Genomic DNA, 22,416 nt, shown 5'->3' with positions numbered 1-22,416 from the left:
TTTTACACCTCTAGTGGCGGCAAGGGAAGGTGCCAGGAGTGGAGAGTGGGTTGATGAGGGACGTAGACCTAATGAGGGAGTCATGGAGGGAATGGTCTACACAGAACGCTGATAGGGGTGGGAAGGGAAATATATCTCTTGTGATGAGGTCTGATTGGAAGTGGCAGAAATGCTCATTCAAAGTTTTTGGCTGTGAATACAGTTCATTTGTCAAGCACAGGGCCAACGATTAGCATCTTTTGCAATATACGGACTCCTGGAGATGTTGGTTACAGACAACAGGCCATCATTTACCACAGGGAATTCAAATATTTCCCAAAGTTGAATGGCATTCAGCATGTAAGGACAGCTCCATACCATCCATTGTCCAATGATCTGTTGGAAAGAACAGTCCAAACTTTGAAGACAAGCTTAAAGAAACAGCCTACAGCTTCACTTGATACCAAACTGTTCGGGTTCCTGTTTAATTATGTGACCACCACCCCCCATGCAACTGCAGGGACAGCTCTAGTAGAGTTGCTAATGGGAAGAATACTCCACACCCAGTTAAACCTGATCTTCCTGGATCCAGGCGGGAATTTGAAATGGCATTAGGAATATCAATTCCAGACACAAGACTCCTCTCAGTGAGAGAGGCAGTTTATTTAAGGGGTCGAAGTTTGGTGTCAACTATGGGTAAGAGGCATGGTCAACCTCACAAATAGGGCAGCAGCAAAACATACTCAGCCATTCAGTACAACCAGTAGGCTGTCAGAACGCATGGACTCTTCCTCTCCGTGATGGACACGTCAGATATTGCAGCCTCTTAGGCTGTTACTGCTTGAAGAAGAAAATGAATTTCTTCAAAGATGCTCCAGTGCAAGAGGTGGTCTACAGTCTACCCGAAGTGGTGTCAGAGGAACTGGACTTGGGGGAAACATCCCATGAGAGGTTGCAGGAAAGGAATGGGTCTACATCCCAGGACTTTGGGTGAATGTAATGTTTGGAATGATGTCAGCCAGGTCGATTTCATAGAATATGATTTCCCTGATTGCAGCTATTAACCTGGTCCAATCAGGGAGCCCTAGTGACAGACATAAACAAGAGTGTCAGAGGTTCTGTTTACTCTCGGAGCTGGCTCTGTGCTGCCAGGACAGTGTCTTGTATTATGCAGGTGTAAATAAAGGGTGACTTGGTGGTCGAATATTGGCCTTTGTGTAATTACTTCAGAATTATCCTGAGTAATTTTGGGGATTTTAGGTGTAACTTTTACCCATTGCCCAAGCATCAGTGTGGAGGATTTGGTAGGATGTCCAGAAAAGAGCCAAAAAGATTGCCATATTGTCTACCAGTTATATGTCGGCCACCCTACAAAAGTGCAAAGAATTCCTTTCCCAAAACACATTAGTGAACCAGGTGGATTTTTATAAGAGCATAATAATTTTATAATCATTATTACTTAGAATGGCATGATAAATACAGATTTATGTTTAGTTCCCCCAGTGACAATGGTATGGTTTCAACCTTTATCTCCAGAACATTTCTCATGGTCTCTCCTTTACTAGTTCAGTAATGTTAGGACTACAAATGTATTTTCAGCAGCAGACACAATGATGATCATTATTTTATTCATTGTGCTTCTTGCGTGAAGCTGAAAAGTTTCCTAATAGCAACAGTAACCGTTGCAGAAAGATGAGAACATTTCAAATAGAGAGCAGGCTGTAGAAATGGAGTATGTTTCAAAATTGTGGTTTGAGGCCCTAACAAACACATTTAGCGGGGAAGTTCTTGCAGCAACAGAATCTGAATGTAGAATCAGAAATGCCTAAGCCACAGCCCCAATGAAGCTGTATTTCTAATCTCTCAGACAATAATTAAATCTTCTTCACAATAAATGCCAGGAGAAAAGAAACTGTGTTGTTAGAAGCAGCAACTTAAATGACTCCTTAAATAGTCATGCATGTAGCTCAGCAACATAATACATATGGTTATGGAAGTAAAAGATTAAGCCATCACAGCCCTACTCACCTATTACAAAAAGACAACTGGTCAAAAGGCCTTTGATAAGGTGCCTCACAGGAAGCTGATGAGTAACGTGAGGGCCTATGGTGTTCGAGGTGAGCTGCTGGCATGGATTGAGGATTGGCTGTCTGACAGAAGGCAGAGAGTTGGGATAAAAGATTCTTTTCCAGAATGGCAGCTGGTGACAACTGGTGTCTCGCAGCGTTCAGTGTTGGGGCCCCAGCTGTTCACTTTGGGGTATATAAATGATCTGGATGAAGAGACTGGGGACATTCTGGCAACGTTCGCCGATGATACGAAGTTAGGTGGACAGGCAGGTAGTTCTGAGGAGATGGGGAGGCTGCAGAAAGATTTAGACAGTTTAGGAGAATGGTCCAAGAAATGGCAGATGAAATTCAATGTGGGCAAATGTGAGATCTTTGGGAAAGAAGAACACAGGAACGGACTATTTTATAAACGGTGAGAAAATCCATAACACCAAAGTACAAAGGGATCTGGGAGTGCTAGTCCAGGATTCTCTAAAGGCTGACTTGCAGGTTGAGTCCGTGGTTAAGAAAGCAAATGTAATGTTGTCATTCATTTTAAGAGGGTTGGAATGTAAAAGCAGTGATGTGCTACTGATACTTTATAAAGCTCTGGTTTGATCCCATTTAGAATACTGTGTCCAATTTTGGGGCCCTCACCTCAGGAAGGACATATTGGCACTGGAGCATGTCCAGTGGAGATTCATACTGATGATCCCTGGAATGGTAGGCCTAACATGCGATGAACGATTGAGGATCCTGGAATTGTATTCTTTCGAGTTCAGAAGCTTGAGGGGAGATCTAATAGAAGCTTACAAGATAATGCATGGCTTAGAAAAGGTGGACGATGGAAAATTGTTTCCGTCAGGCGGGGAAATTAGGACTCATGGGCACAGCCTTAGAATTAGAGGGGGTCAATTTAGAACGGAAATGAGGAGATATTTCTTCAGCCAGAAAGTGGTGGGCCTGTGAAATGCACTGCCATGGAGCGCAGTGGAGGCTGGGACATTAAATGGCTTCAAGGCAGAGATTGATAAATTCTTAATTTTGCCAGGAATTAAGGGATATGGGGAGAGTGCGGGTAAGTAGTGTTGAAACGCTCATCAGCCACGATTGAATGGCAGAGTGGACTCGATGGGCCGAATGGCCTTACTTTAACTCCTACTTCTTATGGTCTTATGGGGAGGAATCTGAGGGTCACCACACCTCAGGTGAGAGAAGATGTTGACAAGGAGAGCACTTCATGGAAGAGGTTTATAAAATCATGAGGGACGTGGATAGGATAAATAGACAAGGTCTTTTCCCTGGGTGGGGGGATCCACTATTGGAGGGCATAGGCTTAGGGTGCGAGGGGAAAAATTGAAAAGGGACGTAAGGGGCAACGTTCTCATGCAGAAGGTGGTGAGTGTATGGAATGAGCTGCCAGAGGAAGTTGTGGAGGCTAGTACAATTACAGCATTTCAAAGGCATCTGGATGGGTAGAAAAATAGGAAGGGTTTATTAGTCAAGTGCTGACAAATGTGACTAGATTAGTTTAGGATACCTGGTCGGCATGGACGAGTTGGACTGAAGGGTCTGTTTCCATGCTGAACATCTTTATGTCTCTATGACTTAACCATGCTGACCAGATTTCCCAAACTAAACTAGTCCCATTTGCCTGTGTTTGGCCCATATCCCTCTAAACCTTTCCCATGTACTTGTCAAAATGCCTTTTAAATATTGTAATTGTGCCTCCATCTACCACTTCCTCTGGCAATTCCTTGGCATATATAGCCTATTGTGGGCAGAGATGAAGCAAGAAATATGTGGAGCTAGGCAGAAGCATAATGTCTAGCCACATAAATGTTAGAATGAAATAAAGAGAAATATGTGGAGTAGACAGCACTGTGGCTCAGTGGTTAGCACTTCTGCCTCACAGCGTGAGGGACTGGGTTTGATTCCTGCCTCAGGCAACTGTCTGTGTGGAGTTTGCATATTCTCCCGTGTCTGCGTAGGTTTCCTCTGGGCGCTCCGGTTTCTTCCCACAATCCAAAGATGTGCAGGTTAAGTGAATTGGCTGTGCTAAATTGCCCATAGTGTTAGGTGCATTAATCAGGGATAAATATAAGGTTGGGGAATGAGTGTGGGTGGGTTACTCTTCAGAGGGTTGGTCTGGACTTGTTGGGCCTAAGGACCTGTTTCCATACTGTAGGGAATCTAATCTAGACCTATCCACATTTAGCATTGGAAATGGTGGAACAGAGTTTCAACAATATAACAGTAAATTAGAGCCTGGTAACCCTCTGAATGACACCCTCTTCATGTTATTTTCTTTTCCCCTTTTAATTCCAGCTTCATTGTTCTATTTATGCCCATGACACCATTTAACCTTAAATCCTTTAGTACGTAATAATATCTTTCATCTCTAACTTTCAGCTTTGTAAAGAAACCCAAGCCTGAAGACTGTTCTTGACATGGCTTCTCTTCAGCCAGATACACGGATGTTGGCATCAAACCACACCAGAAGAGAACATTGATTCTAGCTGCAAATCACTTTAAATCATCTTACATAAATGGCGGATATAATTGAAACTGTTTGTGATATTTTGGAAGATATATAAAAATTTGGAAATTGAACACAATGTAAGCAAAGAAGTGACATCACTAACTTTGGTTCTATAAGGGATTGGACAAAGTGTGATGGAAAGCTAGAAGCAAAGAGGCTTGGTGATCCATGTCGATAGATCATTAAAATGTAACAAACAAGCAATGAACATAATCCAAAAGCCTACTAGAACAGTACCCTCTCCATCAAGGGATCCAGACTTATCTTTTATTCATGCATGGGATGTGGGAATCTCTGGCTGGGCTCAGCATTTGTTGCCCATCCCCAGTTGCCTTTGAGAAGGTGGTGGTGAGCTGCCTTCTAGAAATGCAACAGTCCACATTGATCCACAATGCCCTAAGGGAGGGAAATCCAAGATTTTGACCCAGCAGTGAAAGAACAGTGATATATTTTCAAGTCAAGATGGTGAGTAACTTGGATGGGAGCAGTTGCAGGTATCTGCTGCCTTTATCCTTCTAGATAGAAGTGGTCATGGATTTTGAAGGTGTTGTCGAAAGATCTTTGGTGAATTTCTGCAGTGCATCTTGTAGATAGAACACAATGCTTCTACTGAGCATCAGTGGTGGAGGGAGTGCATGTTTGTGGATGTGGTGCCAATCAAGCCAACTTTGTCCTGGATGATGTCAAGCTTTTTGAGTGTTGTTGCAGCTGCATATATCTAAGCAAGTGAGGAGTATTCCATCACAGTCCTGACTTGTGCTTTGTTGATGCTGGACAGGCTTTGGGGAGTCAGGAGGTGAGTTACTTGCTGCAGTATTCCTAGCCTCTGACCTGCTCTTGTAGCCAATGATTTTATGTGGCAGGTCCAGTTGAGTTCCTGGTTGATGGTAATCCCATGAATATTGATAGTGGGGGATTCCGTAACATTCAGTAACAGTAACAAATGGTAACAACATTGAATGTCAAAGGGCAGTGGCTGGACTGTCTCTTACTGGAGATGGTCATGGCCTGGTATTTGTGTGGTGCAACTGTTACTTGCCACTTGTCAGCCCAAGCCTGAATATTGTCCAGGTCATGTTGCATTTGAACATGAACTGCTTCAGTGTCTGAGAAGTTGCAAATGGTGCTGAACATTGTGCAAATCATCCGCAATCCTACCCACTTCTGACCCTGATTAAGAGTTGGTTGAACCGAAGGACCTGTGTCCACGCTGTAGGAAATATAATCTAATCTAATGTCAAAGTTACATGTCACTTATGAAGTCCTCTGCATAGACCACACCTGGAGCATTGTTCTGCACATACCGTTTGAGGAAACCAATTCCCGCTGACTGGGGAGTTTGGAATATAATTTAAATTTAGAGCTAATTATTTCAGGAGCAAAACTAGGAAACACATTTAAAAATCATTGCCAATTTTTGAAGTGAGATTGATGAATTTTAGTTCAACAGGTGCATTCATTGACATGAGAGTATCAGGATGTTTGGAGGTGTGTCACAGATCAAATTGGATCTCGTTGGATTGCAGAATGGATTCAAGATGTTAGGTGCTGTTGTCCAGTTCCTATCTTCATGGAAAAAGAATGAAAGAAATTCACTGCAGGGTTACATTGGCGGCACAGTGGCACAGTGGTTAGCACTGCTGCCTCACAGCACCAGGGACCCGGGTTCAATTCCTGCCTTAGGTGACTGACTGTGTGGAGTTTGCACGTGCTCCCCGTGTCTGTGTGGGTTTCCTCTGGGTGCTCCAGTTTCCTCCCACAGTCCAAAGATGTGCAGGTCAGGTGAATTGGCCATGCTAAATTGCCCGTAGTGTTAGGTAAGGGGTATGGGTGGGTTGCGCTTCGGCGGGTCGCTGTGGACTTGTTGGGCTGAAGGGCCTGTTTCCACACTGTAATCTCATCTAATCTAAAAAAAAATTGAAAAGGATCTCCTGACTAGAAAGGAGGCAAATGTATTGCAATTATTTAACTAACAATGGAGGCACTGCAGGGTTACATTGATGCACCAAATTTCTTTCCTCATCTGGAAATCAAATGGGAGCAAAGTTTTATCTTTTCAAAGTATTTGTCCCTTTCCTTTTTAAAAGTTATCAGCAATTTTGCCATATGCTTTATTTTCAATCAGATGATCCTTGTATCCACTAAAAGAAATCTCCCATCATTCTTCTGGTAACCTTCCAGTTACCAGTCAGGAGAAATCAGTTTTCACAATTTGCTTCATCCATCAAACGTACCCCAGAAGCAAGAAATTTCTAGTTCCGTCACTTACTCTGCCTCAGAACTTAGTATTGGCAGCAAACTTAAACATATGAAACAATTCAAGTCATTTATAAAAGTATTGAAAAGCCAAAGTCCATTTGGAGGAAGCACTTTTCACAACCTGTCAACCCTGGCAGATGCTGATTATTCCAACTGGCTCTTATGTCTTCACAAATTCCTTAACCCTGTTAGTGAAATCATAGGATCTAAATATTTCCTCAGAACTAAAATATCTCATCCTTTTATACAAATAGGATATTTTTTCAGACCCTCTCCCACTGCCCCACCATAACATTGGTGATTTCACTGGGGAAAACCTCACTGAGTTTTATCACCTATAGGGAATGGACTAAAACTGTAACAATTACAGAAAGGTCAGAAGAATACAAATAGAGGCCTGGAAATAGAATTGGAGCATGTTTGGAAATTGTGGTTACAGGCTATAATGAAGTAAATTAACGACTGATCAGAATATTGAGAAGTTGCCTGAATTGTAACATCTAATTTCCTCACTTCATGAAACAGCAGCAGTTTTATTGCAGAATCAGAAATCTCTCAGACACTGCCATCTTGATGCTCGGATCTAGGTGTTTGGGGAGAAAACAAGTCATTATGTTTTCTTCACAATGTTCAACTGGAAATTAATGGCCTGTTCTTTACACCTCAGTTGCAAGCAATTAAACAGCTGCAATGAACTCAGGAAAAAATCTAATCTTTTCAGCCCTTGAATGATGTGGGCAATGGCAAAAGATTTGGGAAAATATGATGAAATTGGAAGTATGAGATTCTTCATATTGTTAAAAAATATCTGATACTCATGGTATGAAGGATAAGATGTGAATCTCACTTTTGTACTGTATGTGAGGCTGACTTGTATACATTTAACATCTCAGTAGTGCTTAACCCTGCCCATTGAGATCAATTTGCTATTCTCCAATTTTGCTGAGAGAAAGGAAGAGATGAGATAGCAAAAATTCCAGACCTGAAGATCAGAGTGGAAACCTGGCAAGTCCAGCTCACTGCACACTCCTCCAGGCCTCTATCTTGACCAGCAGTCCTCAATATCTCAGGGTGTACTTCACAGGCAGTGACTGCCTGCACCTCCATGCACAGAGATGAGCAGCAGCCTCATCACATCATCTAGGCCCATTTCAGGGCTAAGTTGGAATACAGTTCCCACTTCAATGCTGCACTTTAGAGGACATTGTAATGTTATTGCCTGACTGCTTGGCACACGGGGCAGGCGCCTATCTCATGTATCAGAGTAGGAAACACCTCAGCACTCATTGTTTGTCTTCTTTGTGCTTGTTCCCTTTGCATCTATGCTGAAAATGTGTTTCTGGAAAAGCGCAACAGGTCAGGCAGCATCCAAGGAGCAGGAGAATCGATGTTTCGGGCATGAGCCCTTCTTCGGAAATGCCCGAAATGTCGATTCTCCTGCTTCTTGGATGCTGCCTGACCTGCTGCGCTTTTCCAGCAACACATGTTCAGCTCTGATCTCCAGCATCTGCAGTCCTCACTTTCTCCTCTTTGCATCTATGTCAACGTTCACAGGATCACGGCCTTGCCTTGCACTTTCGTGCTTTGCTTCCTTCATCAAACATAAAGGCTCATTCCGAGCATAGTAACAAAGCCAGGCAACTTGCCACAGTTGTCAGTCGTGATCAGAGAAGGGGATGGACGTGTTGCTGTACTGCACTGTACCACATCAGTGTCAGACCTACAGCATTTGCCACCAGCTAGCACATTAAACACACTTCACATGTTTCAGATAAATAGCCATGCCTTTGACAGATAATGAGTTAAGCAGGATAGATAAAGGAGAAACAGTGGATGTAATCTTTTTGGATTTCTGGATGGTCTTTCTGAGATGGTCAGGGAGTGTTGGCTATGGTCAGTCCTAAGAGTCGGTTTAATGAAAGTTAAGGGAGTCAGCTGTGGGCACCACTGTGTTCAGGACATTGGGTAAGTCGATTGTGGAAGTTGAAAACAGTAAGCTGTGATGAAGAGGGGCCAATAATTGTGGAGGGAGACAACTCAACATATAGGGGTGGAATATCATATTGCATTGGAGGACATGACTGACTGTGAGTTATCTATGTGCGTCTGGAGCACTGTCCGGTCTCTTTGACTGGATTATGAAGGCAGGATAACATTGGGATTCATCAGATTTTTAAGAAATTATGACAAATTATAACAAGGGTTCAATACTTGATATCTCGAAATCTGTTGGCGCCAAAATCACATTGTCAGCCACAAGGTCAGATTTTCATAACTTAATTGGAAATCAGTTGCTCTTAACAAAGCTTGAGAAATGTACTTACCCAAATTCGTTACTTTTTTTTTGTCAGGCTGAGTTAATAACAAATGAAATTCTATCTCAGCCAGGATTTCCTGACCTCTTGAACACTGGAACTTCCCAAATGTAAAGTTAAACTTCAAAAAGAACTAAAGATTCCAAATATCTATTTTTTTTACAGAGATCCACCAACAAAATCCATCACATATTAGGTAGCAAGATCCAAAAGACATTAGGTAGGCAATTGCCTGGGTTAGGGGTCTCGTCTCTGCTGTTCCTAATGTGATTGGCAATGCAGGGGATGGGAAGTCGATCTCTGAAACAAGAGCAACTGGAGATAAGGAATAAGGAGTTATGTGCAGAAGCAAGAGGATGGAAAAAGCAAACGTGTTAGTTTGGGTGACACAGAAGTGGAGACCAAAACTTTGAGGTGGAAAGAAGTTGAATGTAGCATTTTGGAGAAAAGGGTGAGAGTAGTTCCTCATTAGAGTCTGTTAAAACCCAAGGACCTGAAATTAAGTTATAGAAGTAGCTGGTTTGGAAATTGTCTGAGTGGCAGGAGACTGTTAAGTATACGGCGAAGATATGCTCATTAAGAGGATGCGGTATCCTACAAAGACCTGCATTGGACTCTTCACTGCTCACCTAATTTATTAGCAACTTAATATGATTGGAGAGAAAGCCACAATAACTAAAGTTTACTGATGACACAACTGTAGCTGTAGACAAAAGCATAGAGTAACAAACAGATAGTGTTGGATAAAAGTAAATGGCAAAAACTGTGCCAAAAATAAATGGCACAGAGCACTTTTTAGATCAATTGTTAACTGTGAATTTCAGAATGGTAGATTTTGTTATGCAACAGTATTAAGTGTTACAGTGCAGAAAGTGGTAGAGGGAATTAGTTCACTGATCAGGCAGGATTTTATTGACATTGGAGCAAGCGTGTTGCCCTCATCCTGCTCTTGTGTTGTCAGTGGGGGCCTTGTAAATGTTGAAACAGGATAGATAAGATTACTTGTCACCTAGTCCATGATAATTCTGTTGATACTGGCACTTGTTCACAAAACATTCCCAGTGTTGATGCTATTTCTACTGACAATAAAATAAAACCAAAAACATGAACAAAAGGAGGATTTAATTATGCAGGAAACATCTGTGCCCCTAAAACTGGGCAGTGCACATTCCTGGAGTGAGCTAACCACAGCTCAAATGCAGTCAGTTTATTTATATTTAAGATGTTAATAACACCATAATGCACAACATATTGGGAACACAACAAGATCAGTGGACATGTTATGATCCATCAGTAACTCTTAAATCTTTGGCAACTTCATGGAGCTGGAGTACAATTTACACAAAAACTTTTTAAAATGGTGATAATACTTCCAAGGGAATTACATTTCAGGGGCATTATTTCTATGCCATTTTCTAAAAAAGGAAATTGATTCTTAAGCAATATTCTGGAAGACACACAAGATCATCCCACTTCAACTCGCAATCATTTCTTCCATTTCTCAATTACTGATGTTGCCACAGTTCTGAAAAGATGGGCCCCCCTACACTGTGTCTATATAATGTACAAGTGCCCTTGGGTTTGGTGGAACTGCACTCGGGGGATGACTCCAAGGTGAGTATGCTGAAGTGAGGTTTCTGTCTCATTCCTTTTGATCTTGATTGATTAATTGGCTTATCTGGGGTGGACGAGGTACCAATTCTGTGTGCATGTCCAGATAAAACAAGAGTACTTTGGTAAAGTGATTTAACCTGTTTCAGATCATCAGCTTAATGAGCTTCCCCTCTTTTGGTCTTTGTTTTAATATTTGAGCTCGGCATGGCCCCAGCTGCCTTGTGAAGGTGGTGCAGGACCTTCTGCAATCCTGGTGATGAAGGTGCTCCCACAATGGGCTTCATGAGACAATGACACTAACAGGAGAGCAGCAATATATGTCCAGGTTGGGGTGGTGTGTATGGACATGGGGGTTGTGCACTGCAGCTCTCAGCCCCTCAGTGGTGGAGGTTATAAGGGAAAGAATAACTTTGGTGATCATCTACAGCTCATCCTGTAGATGGTACATCGTGCAACTGCAGGGCAATGGATGCTGTAGAAAAAGTGGCGTCTAGTAGCAGGAGCCTCAATTGTGTGAATTGCTCTGTGCTGGATGGAGCTGTGTTAAGTGGCTGCACCTTACAGGCGAGTGGGGATTATTCCATCACACTCCTGACTTTAAATTTATTGGTTTTGGGGAGTTTGTGAAGGGTCCAGAGTAGGATGCTTATCTCAGAATATCCAGCTTCTTCCCTGTATCTGTAACCATTGTGCTAGTCTGGCTGCTCCAGTCCAGCTTCTGGTCAATGGAGAACACTGTAAACTGGTGGATGTGAGTATTTGGAGGATTAAATCATTAGAGTATATTTATTTCTCAACATAGAAAGCAAGGTTAAAGGTCATTGTCCATCAAACAGAACTGCATGTTTGGAACAAATAGGAAGTGGGAAAACTCAGTGAAGGACTATGTGGTCTATCATGAAGGGGGCATAATTTTAAGATAATTGGAGGAAAGTTTAGGGGAGATATCAGAGGTGGGTTCTTTACTCAAAAGGTGGTGGTTGCATGGAATGCACTGCCAGCAGTGGTGGTAGAGTCAGATACATTAGGGACATTTAAGCGACTCTCCGATAAGCACACGGAAGATAGTACAATGAAGGGCATGTTGGTTAGTTTGATCTTAGAGTAGGCACAACATCAAGGGCTGAAGGGCCTGTACTGTGCTGCACAGTTTGATGTTCTATGTTTTGGTCATGTGAAAGTTGCAAATTACTACAACTTTAATAATTTGTAATTATTACAACTTTTAATAATTTGTAATTATTAAAGTTTCACAGCACTAAAACGGACTCTTCTGCCCAACAGGTCCATGCTAGTTTTTATGGTCCACATGAACCTCCACCCACTTCTCATTATCTCACCCCATCAGCTTGTCCTTCTTTTCCTCTTTCCCTCATCTACTTATCTAATTTACCCTCAATTCCATCTCTGCTTGTCATCTTAACTGTTTCCTGCGGCTGTCTGTTCCACATTTTAAACACTGTCTGCCTAAAGTAGTTTCTCCTGAGGTCACTGTTCAAATTATTCATTTTGGCCATAAACAAAGAAATGCAGAATATTTTTAAAGATCTGAAACTTGCAAACATTTACACACCAGAAAACCTGCCTGTTCTCCTGAAAGGAATGCAGAAAGTGAACAGACAATCAGGAAGTTTATGGAATAAACTGCTTGTCCTCCAATAGACCAAGCAAAAAAGAGTCTGTGTTCTCTAGCATTGAGAAGGGAATTAATAAGATCGATGCTGAGAGAATGTTTCCACTGGTTATGGAATATAAAGCATGAGGGCACTGTCTCAGAGTGAGCAGTTGGTTAATTTGGATTGAAATGAAGAGAAATTACTACATTCAAAAGGCTGTGATTATTTGGTACTATGTGCCCAGAGGTTTGATAATTAAATAAAATGAAATGGGCTCATTGTACAATATGTGTGTACATCCAGACAGAGTATTTTGGGAAAATAATTTAATCTGTTTCAAAACACAAATACATTTCTCCTCTTCCATATGCTGTTTTAATATTTGTTCTCAGAGTGTAGTTAATCTAGTAAAGCTGGATTTTGCGACCTCTCATTACTATGAGAGGGTGGTCCTAGGTCTCTAATTTAATCCCCTGCTGAATTTGTTTGAGGCTTGGATGGACAGATTGCTTTGATTTCTCAAGAAATCAGGGATATGAGCAGACAATAAGAAAGTGGAGTTTAAGCCCAAGTTGTTTTAAATGACTGAACAACTTCAATTGACCAAATGCTTCTATTCCTTGCTTTCTCCAAACCATCTACGTTAATATTACAAAGATTGGTGACGGAAAGCTCAAAAGGAAATGTAGCCGTAATGAAAACAGAATAAGAAAGAGAGAGCAGAAAGACCAAGAGGACATTGATGGCAAGAGAGTAACTAGTGTTGTACAGCAGGAGTCTGAAGAGATAGCTGAGTGTAAAGTGACATAAAAAATTCTATTTAAATGAATTAACAAATGTCTGCAATGAAAGAGGGGGAGCTGATCACAGTTATGAACTGTGCTGCAGAGAAATCAGGACTGGCAATTAAAAATTACAATTTTTTTTTAGAAATGATGACAAGGGTAAAAGGCAAGTTGAAGGAGCTGTGTTTACTTGGGAAAAGTAGACACAGCTGTCAGCAGGAGAAAAATAAAACCCATTTGGAGAGAGCAAAAGGATCAGCAAGAGATGATGTCTACAGATACCTAACAATTTTGGAAAGGAGATTAGGAAAAAACATGGAGACAAATTTAAATTTGTGATCTCCATCACCCAAAGGAACAAGAGACATACAGGTTTATCCCACTCATTGCCACATGTCGTTTTGATTTGGAGCTTTCTCGTTGTTCCTTTTATTGTCAGTGGATCAAAATTCTGTAACTGTCCTGAACAACACTTTTGATGTCCTTATACCGCATGAATTGAATGGAAGGAGGAAACGCAACACCACTTAGGAATGGTAATAGACACTGCCCTTGCCAGTGATGCTTAAGTCCCATGAAGGAATAATAAAAACAAATAGGGCATTGAATTAAAAAAAAAATGGATTGATAACAATGAGGGATTTCAATGAGTCGAAGAGTGTGGTGCTAGAAAAGCATAGCCAGTTAGGCAGCATCCAAGGAACAGGTGAGTCGACATTTTGAGCGTAAGGCCTTCATTAGGATTTCAATGACCCTGATACTAATTGACAGTATTGTCAATTATCAAAACATTAACTGTTTTCTCTCCACAGATGCTGCCAGACCTGCCAAGTTTCTCCAGCATTCTGTGTTTGTTTCAGATTTTCAGCATCAACAGTATTCTGCTTTTACGTGATTTATTACTGGTTTTCCCTCTCAGATATTAGACTAACGATCTTATAATTTCATGTTTTCTACCTCCCTCCTCTTTTGAATAGGGGTCCTAAATCAGTGTCTCCCCAAGCTGCTTGAATTTTTCCTGAACCTAGGGAATGTGTCTATGATCTCCACAGGCACTTCTTTTCAGTGTGTAGGATGTACTTGCCAGCATTTAATTCAAAAAGCTCTCCCTATACCTGTTACGAGTCATTACAATTGTTTTGCGTTCTTCCTTGCCTTTCATCTTTTATTGTCGAGTATACATAAGATGTTTTTTCCAGTTTTTGTAGTGTTAGACACAAAGTACCTGTTCAATGTTCCAACCATGTCCTTGTTTTTAATTGTTAATTCTCCATCTATATCCTCTAAAGGAACATTGTTCACTTGAAGTATTAACCCAGTAACATCAACATTGCACAGCTATTTGACATATTGATGAACTGATGCAGACATGGTACTGTGAATCAAGGAACGCCAACAAGAGGACAATTTATATTCAGTCTACATCTTTCCTTCTAATTTGCTCTTTCCAATATTTAGTGAAACATTTTAAACAAAATTCATTACATAGATTTAATGGCATGAAGGTTCTAATTCAAAGACTATGGCAATGAGGTATTTTATCTGTTTAAGGAAGATAAAATGCAAGTGATGACAGCATTTGATTGTGGAGATTGTATATGTATTGTCCTTTTAGCCAAATAATTTAGCAAAGTTAATTTTTCAGAAATTGGATCATTGTCCATTCCCTGTCTAAACCCATTGGTTTTGCTCCATTAGGTTGTCCATCATGAAGTTCGCTCTGTTTCTGGGCTGTGTGGTGTTGTCTACTCTGGCTGTAGCCTCAGGTAACATACTCAATTCAACACTGGATGAAGACTGGAAGAACTGGAAATCAGAGTATGAGAAGCAGTACACTGAGGTAAAAGAGAATTTTTCCTGATACAAAATCTATGCCAAATGTTCAGCTCACTCAGAAGAGGTAGGGATTCTATAGTCTAAATTATTGAAAATTCTTAGTTCAAGATAAAGTGGGACAGAACAGGTCTCTGTTGGCTGAAACAGATAAATGGAATGGAACACATCCAAAATAAGGTAGAATACAGGAGTAAAATATCTAATCTGTGAAGCATATGTGTTACATATTATCCAATATTATCCTCTATTATCCAATCCTCTGTTTCTTACTCCAGAACTTTTTTCCAAGAACAGAGATGTTGGACTGATTTTAGAAGAGGCATTGTATTCCCCACTTGACCCACATCCCTCGTTCAAAAGCTGGAGATAGTGAGGCCATCCAGGACAAAAATAGTTTTCATTTTCCTGCTCTGAAAATATCAGTGATTTGGTGGCCAATTAGCTGTTAATATACTGCAGGTGGGATTTCTGTCCCACTAGAGCTGGAAGTTCCATCTGAGAGAACTATCAGACAATTGGCAATTGGCACTGGAGCGATGGCCACTGCTGGTAGTGTAGCAAGGACATGAGGTGCCCTGCTGTGATGCATTGGATCTTGGTAAATGTTCAGGCTGGGCAAGCTGGGGTTAATGTTTGAGAGGCAGGAGGACAACTTGGAGAGTGACCCATTGAAGAGGCCTCTGATTAGTCCAAGTGGTCAGTTAATCAAAGATAGCTGTCTGCCCATTGTCAATCTTCTGGACGGGTAGCTTGGAGTGGGCTACTCCTATAATAAGGAGATAAGATTCCAAAGTGTATATGAATTGGAATTGGCCTCAATTGCTCCAATAATGATGTCGTCATCACAGTTGGGGTCATTATGCTTGAGTTAGGGCATGAGGACATGCTGCCTGTTAGATCATTTTGTCATCCATCTTCAAATCCATCACCAAGGGAGCCATTAAACCAAACCCTCTCAATCAGCTGTTTATTCTTTCTTCACTTTTAGTGTCACTGTCTCAAAGTGGGAGATTAAATGGATTTTGCACTCTGTAAGGGAGGGAAGGGAAGGGGAAAGGATTGAGTGCGACTTTTCAGATCTAGTTGGGAAGATAGACACCAACCGCAAAATAATATTTCAGGTTTTGCATGGGGACTTTTAAAGTTATTGTATAATTTTATGAATAAAAAATGCTGGAGCTTGATTGGCTTAATATCATTGTTCAGGATGAAGAGAGCTACAGGAGAATGATATGGGATGACAACATGAGATACATCAAACAACACAACCTGGAGTACTCGATGGGGAAACACACCTTCACTGTGGGAATGAACCAGTTTGGAGATCTGGTGTGTACAAGATATTTCATCTGGGATCTATTAGATGCTGGTATAAGGTTATAATAAGAAACAGGTACTGGAGTTGGCCTTTGGTCCCTCAAGCTGACTCTATCAGTCTTTGCAATCAATGACTGATCTGATTGTGAAACGTCACTTTCCTGATTCCTTCTTCCCCACTTCATGCTTTCATAGCTCTGAACTCTCTTGTTGATCAAAAATCTGACCCTCTCAAACTTGAATATATCCAATGATTCCAGCCTCCATTGCTCTCTGGAGAAGAAAATTCCAGCTCCCACTCCTTCCATGACGGGATATTCTATGGGTGGCACTCACACTTTGGTTACACCTCTGTTTAAGTTGTATTCTACATTGTAGAAACTCCTCCTTAGAACAGACTGTCCTTTCTCTGAGTCTATTGTATCTCTGACTCTGCCTTATCTAACAATGACCACAGTTTAGCCCACAGGAATTCCACTATCTCTTTTCCTGACATAGTAAAGTATGGGATCTTGCACTCTGTATTCCTGCTCAGTTGTTCCATTCCCCTGTCCTCAGCTTTTCAATAGCTTGTGACTGTTGATATCAGCAATACATCATCTTATACATCATCATCTCATTAACATAGGTATTCCCATTATATCCCAGCTCTGGTTCTAAACTCCCCCATCAAGGAAAACATCCTCTCACTATCGCCCTGCCAACCTCCTCACAATTTCATTTTTCAGTAAGATCAGCACTTATTCACCTCACCTTCAGTAATTAGAGCCCATAGCCTCTAAACCTTTTCTCCTTCTACCAGGAATTATTCTCATGAACTTTCTCCAAAACTGCTTCCAACTATCCCTCCTTAAAGACTGAAATCAAAGCTATTCATACAGTGCTCTGTACATGATCTCTGTATATGTGCACTGTACAATTGCAGCAAGACCTCCCCATTTTTGTACTATAGTTCCCTTGTGATAAAGGCAAATATTCCTTTTGTCTTCCTGATAACTTGTTGTACCTACATGCTCACTTATGAAATTCATGTGCAAAGACACACAAATGTTTCTGTACCACAGGAAACCCTGTAACTTTGGTATACTTGGAATTTCAGTCTGGGTCTCTACCCACTGGAGGTTAGAAGATTGAGAGGTGATCTTTTTGCAACATAAGAGGGAACTTGACTGTTGGATCCTGGGAGGTGGCCTATGTTTGTGGGGAAATCTGGAATGAGGATCATATTTTGAAGATTGATAATATCCCGTCATGGAAGGAGTAGGAGCTGGATCATTTAGTTTCTTCAAAACTGGGCATGAGTTTTGATGAACAAGAGTTACGTAGTGTATTCTGAAAAATGGTACTGAACCACTATTGGATCAGCAATGATAATATTGATTGGGGGAGCAAACTTGAGGAGTCAAAATGTCTTCTCCTTTTCCTGCTGTTGTGTTACACACATTAATTTTTTATCCATTTAAATAATATTCTGCTCTTTTAGTTTCCTTGCCAAAGTGGATAAATTCACATTTTTCCCGTGTTATATTCTAGCTGTCAAACTTTTCCTTAATCTCTTAATCCATTGTTATCCCTATGAAATATCTTTGGCCTGAATTTAATGTAGGCATCAAGGGAATCGCCCACGAGCTTTAGAATTGGCAGAAAGCTTTGTACCACTGATCTTTGCAAAGGTTGAACTGAGAAGCAACGGGCCTTCCTTCAATCCCCGCAGTGGATGATCATCCCTGCCCCCCCCCCGAGAGACTGGTAGCTAGGAATGCATCTATAGCAAAGCCTCTGGTTTGGTGAGGGTGCCGGGCCACAGGAGAGTGTCTCCTGAAGAAATATCATTGGGTATGGATCATGTGGGCAGTGTTGGGATGGGAACAAGGAGCAGGGTTTGGCTCTCAGTTTCCTCTCCCTTTTCCCACCACTTCATCTCTCCTTTCCAACATTGGGCCTCCTGTTTGGGCTGTGAGTGTCTGACAACATGGGAACAGCCCTTAAATGATTGAAAGCAATCCCAACAGGGGTTTTTTTTTGGGTGTACCACATGGTGAGTTCCTGGACATTAATTGTACACTTTCAGGTCCAATATTAGTTGTAGGGCAGGAACGCCAACCATAGCGTTTCCATTCTGGACTTAATGGTGACCCAGGCAGGAAGGAGGCAAGAATGCCCATTTACCAGCCTGCTGTCAAATTTAATATCTCCTGCCTCAAACTCACAGTACAGGAGGACACTACGTTAAAAACAGAAAGAACTGCAGATGCTGTAAATCAGAAATGAAAAGAGAAATTACTGGAAAAGTTCAGCAGGTTTGGCAACATCTGTGGAGAGAAATTAGAGCTAACATTTCAGGTCAAGTGACCCTTCCTCACATCATTCGACCCGAAGCGTTCATTCTAATTTATCTGCACAGATACTGCCAGACCTGCAGCAATTTCTGTTTCTGTAAGGACATTATATTCGCCTCACAACTTGCTCTTCATCCCAATGCTTGTAATTTGGCTGCATTATAGCCAATCACTTCATCCAGGTTGTTAACTGAGATCATCCATATTTGAGGTTCTGGCAAAGATCCCTGTGGCATTCCATTAATTGCAGTTTTTCACCCTGAAAAGGACTTTTTAATCCCAACTCTCTTACCTCTTGTTAGTTAGCCAAATACCTTTTGAAACATATTGCTGTAATACCATGAGTTCTCCAATTGTAAGTAATCCTTTTATGAAGTGTCTTATCAATTGCATTTTGAAAATACAAATACACTGCATCAACTGGTTGCTCTTTATCTACTCTGCTTGTTTTACCCTCAAAAGCACTGGTGAATTTGTCAAACATTATTTCACTTTCAAAACAATGATATTGTGCCTGCCAGACTATAATGTGATTTCCTAAATGCCCTGCTATAATACATTTTTGAATGGATTCTAGACTTTCGCCAATGACAGGTATTCGCCAAACTAACCAATAGTTTCCTGCTTTCCATTTCACTCCCTCTTTGAATACCTCCCCTGAATAGAAGTTTTACATTTTTAGTTTTCCAGTCTGTTGAGCTTCTTAAAGTAGCTGGGAAATCTTGGAAAATTACAAGAAATGTATCCGACATTCTTGCATCCACTTCTTGTAAAAGACCCCAGCACAAAGACTGTTTGTCCCAGGGGACTTATCAACCCTTGTGCTGCATTAGTTTTCCATATGTATTTCTAGTAACAGTAGGTTGGATATTAATCAATTGAAAATCAATTGGAATGAGATTTTGGTGAAGATATGGGTTTTAAAAAAGGGTGATACCCAACCTACAACTCCCCTGAATTAACCCCCAAAATATAAGCTGTGGGCAGATTATTAATTTAGGTCACATGAAAATAAATAATTATCATCAACTGAGCCAAATACGAGCTCAACTCACTCCATTATTAAGTGAAAGTGAGGACTGCAGATGCTGGAGATCAGAGTCCAGATTAGAGTGGTGTTGGAAAAGCACAGTAGGTCAGGCAGCATCTGAGGAGCAGGAAAATCGATGTTTCAGGCAAAAGCCCTTCATCAGGAATTTTCCTGCTCCTCAGATGCTGCCTGACCTGCTTTTCCAGCACCTCTCTTGACTCCATTATTAATATGCCCAGAACATAATCTGCTTGATGTGGGCAAGCAGGAGGAACTGGGCTTCTTTTATTTTATTTTTTGTTTTTAAAATGAGAGGAAGAGGAATTTGATCTGGACAGTACTCTTAGTCCATTGGGACATCCCCTCAGAATATGATACCATTCCTTCCTTTATACACCTGTACATCAAGACTGACTCCCTCTTACTCTACCCAAAGTACCTGGGTCCAGGGTCCCATTGAGTCGCCTTTCAAGATTTTCCTGCAGTCTTGGTGCTGGTGTAGAACAGAGAGAAACATTTCCTTCCAATGAGAACCGATATCCCACTCACTTTCAATGTAGCCACTGGCCATTCAGCTCAATGCCAACCTTTCTTTAGGGATTGAGATCTACCTTCCAACCCTTGGCACCACCACTCCCACTACTGCCACTAATCTGCAAAATTCTGCCCAGTGATTTATTTTAAATTTTCTCCCCTTGTCTCTAGATTTTCTACTACATTTGGGATGTTGTTTTTACCTGGAGTCACAGAGGTGTACAACATGGAAACACAACCTTTGGTCCAACTCATCCATGCCGATCAGATTTCCTAAATTAATCCAGAATTTGCCAGAATTTCCATATATCCTTCTAAACCCTTCCTATTCATGTACCCATCCGAATGCCTTATAAATGCTATAATTGTACCAGCCTCCACCACCTCCTCTGGCAGCTGATTCCATTTACCATCCTCTGCACGAAAAAGTTGCCCTTTAGGTCCTTTTAAATCTTTCTCCTCTCACTCCAAACCTATGTCTTCTAGTCTGGACTTCCCTACCCGGGGAAAAAGACCTTTGCTATTCATCTTATCCATAATCCCCACGATTTTATAAGCCTCTATAAGGTCACTCCAAAGACCCCAACACTCAATGGAAAACAGCCCCACCTTATTCAGCCTCTCCCTCGAGTTGAAACCCGCCAACCCTGGAACATCCTTATAAATTTTTTCTGAACCCTTTCAAGTTTCACAACATCTTTCTTACAGCAGGGAGACCAGAAATGAATGCAGTATTCCGCATGTGGCCTAAACAATATCCTGTAGAGCCACAACATGACTTTCCAATATCTATACTTAATGCACTGACCAATGAAGGCAAGCACGCCCAACACCTTCCTGTCTACCTGCAACTTCACTTTCAATTAACTATAAACCTGCTTTCCAAGGACTCTTTGTTTGGCAATACTCCCCAAGACCTTACCATTAAGTCCATAAGTCCTGCCCTGGTCTGCTTTTCCAAAGTGCAGCACTTCTCATTTATCTAAATTAAATTCCTTTACCAGTCCTCAGCCCATTCGCCTATCTGATCAAGGTCCCGTTGTACTCTGAGATAATCTTCTTCACTGTCTACTACATCTGCAATTTTGGTGTCATCTGCAAATTTACTGAACATACTTCCTACATTCACATCCAATGTAAATGACAAAAAGTAATGGACCCAGCGCTGATCCCTGTGGCACACTGTTAAGAGTATTGACGTTTACTGCTGGTCACAAATCCCCGGTCCGAAAAGTCTGTCCTATCAGTAAACCTGTAGAAATCACTGCCCCACAGTGCAGTGGATGTGGGAAATGACATAAATTTACAGAAATAGGTAGCGTTTTAATTAATAATGGGTTGAAGGGTTATGGAGAGCTGGCAGGAAAATGGAATTGAAGCCTTGATGAGATAACCTTGATCGTATTAAATAGTAAAGTTGCCTCGAGAGGCTGAATTGCCTACTCCCACTCCTCATTCTTATCTACTTTTATTGTCCACTGTTAAGAGAGACTCGTTCATAGTCTCTGCCTACTCCCTATCTCCCCAGTCACACCCTCGGTGGGACCAATGCTTATTTTAGATACACTGTTCCTTATTTGATGCTTTTGGAAACTTTAGCTGTCTATTTTCTGAATTTGTTTGTCATTAGTTCTCGCTCATACTCTAATATACGTCTTTGTATTTTTTTCGGTCAACCATTCACATTTTACAACTTTTTCTTCAATCTGCTGCCATGCCTAACCTCCTTCATTAGCCATTAAGTGTCAACCCTTTCTTATGCAACCTTTCTTTCTCAATGGAATATTTCTGCCCATAGAGTTAGGACTTGTCTATGACACTGCGCGCATATGCACTGTACACTTGTTCAAAATTCACACTTACATGTTTACCAGAACCATGCATGCTTACTTAACAAGGGTTCGTTGTCAATTTGTAAATTGGCTGCAATCAAATTGGCATGGTAACTAATGAATGCAGGGGAACAAGGCCTTGAACTTGGCAGGGTTACGTATCAGAGCCAGACAGTCATAAGAGAGCAGTGGGCTAAGTTAGGAGTGAGAGAGGGCCTGTGATGGGAGGAAAGGAGATCAGAAATGGGTAAGAAAGGGTGAGCCGTGAGGGGAAGGAAGAAGGGGAGAGGGGCCTGTGATGGGGAAGGAGAGAGGGGCCTGTTTTGGCACAAGGGGAGAGGGGGCTGTGATGGGAAAGGGAAAGGGGCCT

At 41.4% G+C, this 22,416-nt stretch overlaps 1 protein-coding gene across 1 annotated transcript in view; it reads left to right on the top strand.

Annotated features, from left to right (window-relative positions):
- Positions 1–10,670: 10,670 nt before the first annotated feature.
- Positions 10,671–22,416, top strand: part of LOC122565167 (procathepsin L-like) — a 29,003-nt gene continuing 17,257 nt past the window's right edge. The window contains exons 1-3 of the mRNA XM_043720867.1: positions 10,671–10,757; positions 14,857–14,998; positions 16,201–16,323. Coding sequence (XP_043576802.1) covers positions 10,705–10,757; positions 14,857–14,998; positions 16,201–16,323 — 318 coding nt within the window. The 5' untranslated portion in view covers positions 10,671–10,704. The remainder of the gene's footprint in view (positions 10,758–14,856; positions 14,999–16,200; positions 16,324–22,416) is intronic.

Source organism: Chiloscyllium plagiosum, chromosome 31, assembly GCF_004010195.1.
Source record: "Chiloscyllium plagiosum isolate BGI_BamShark_2017 chromosome 31, ASM401019v2, whole genome shotgun sequence".
Taxonomy (NCBI): domain Eukaryota; kingdom Metazoa; phylum Chordata; class Chondrichthyes; order Orectolobiformes; family Hemiscylliidae; genus Chiloscyllium; species Chiloscyllium plagiosum.
The sequence above is the reverse complement of the archived record's forward strand: the minus strand, read 5'-3'. Positions and strand labels throughout refer to the sequence as shown.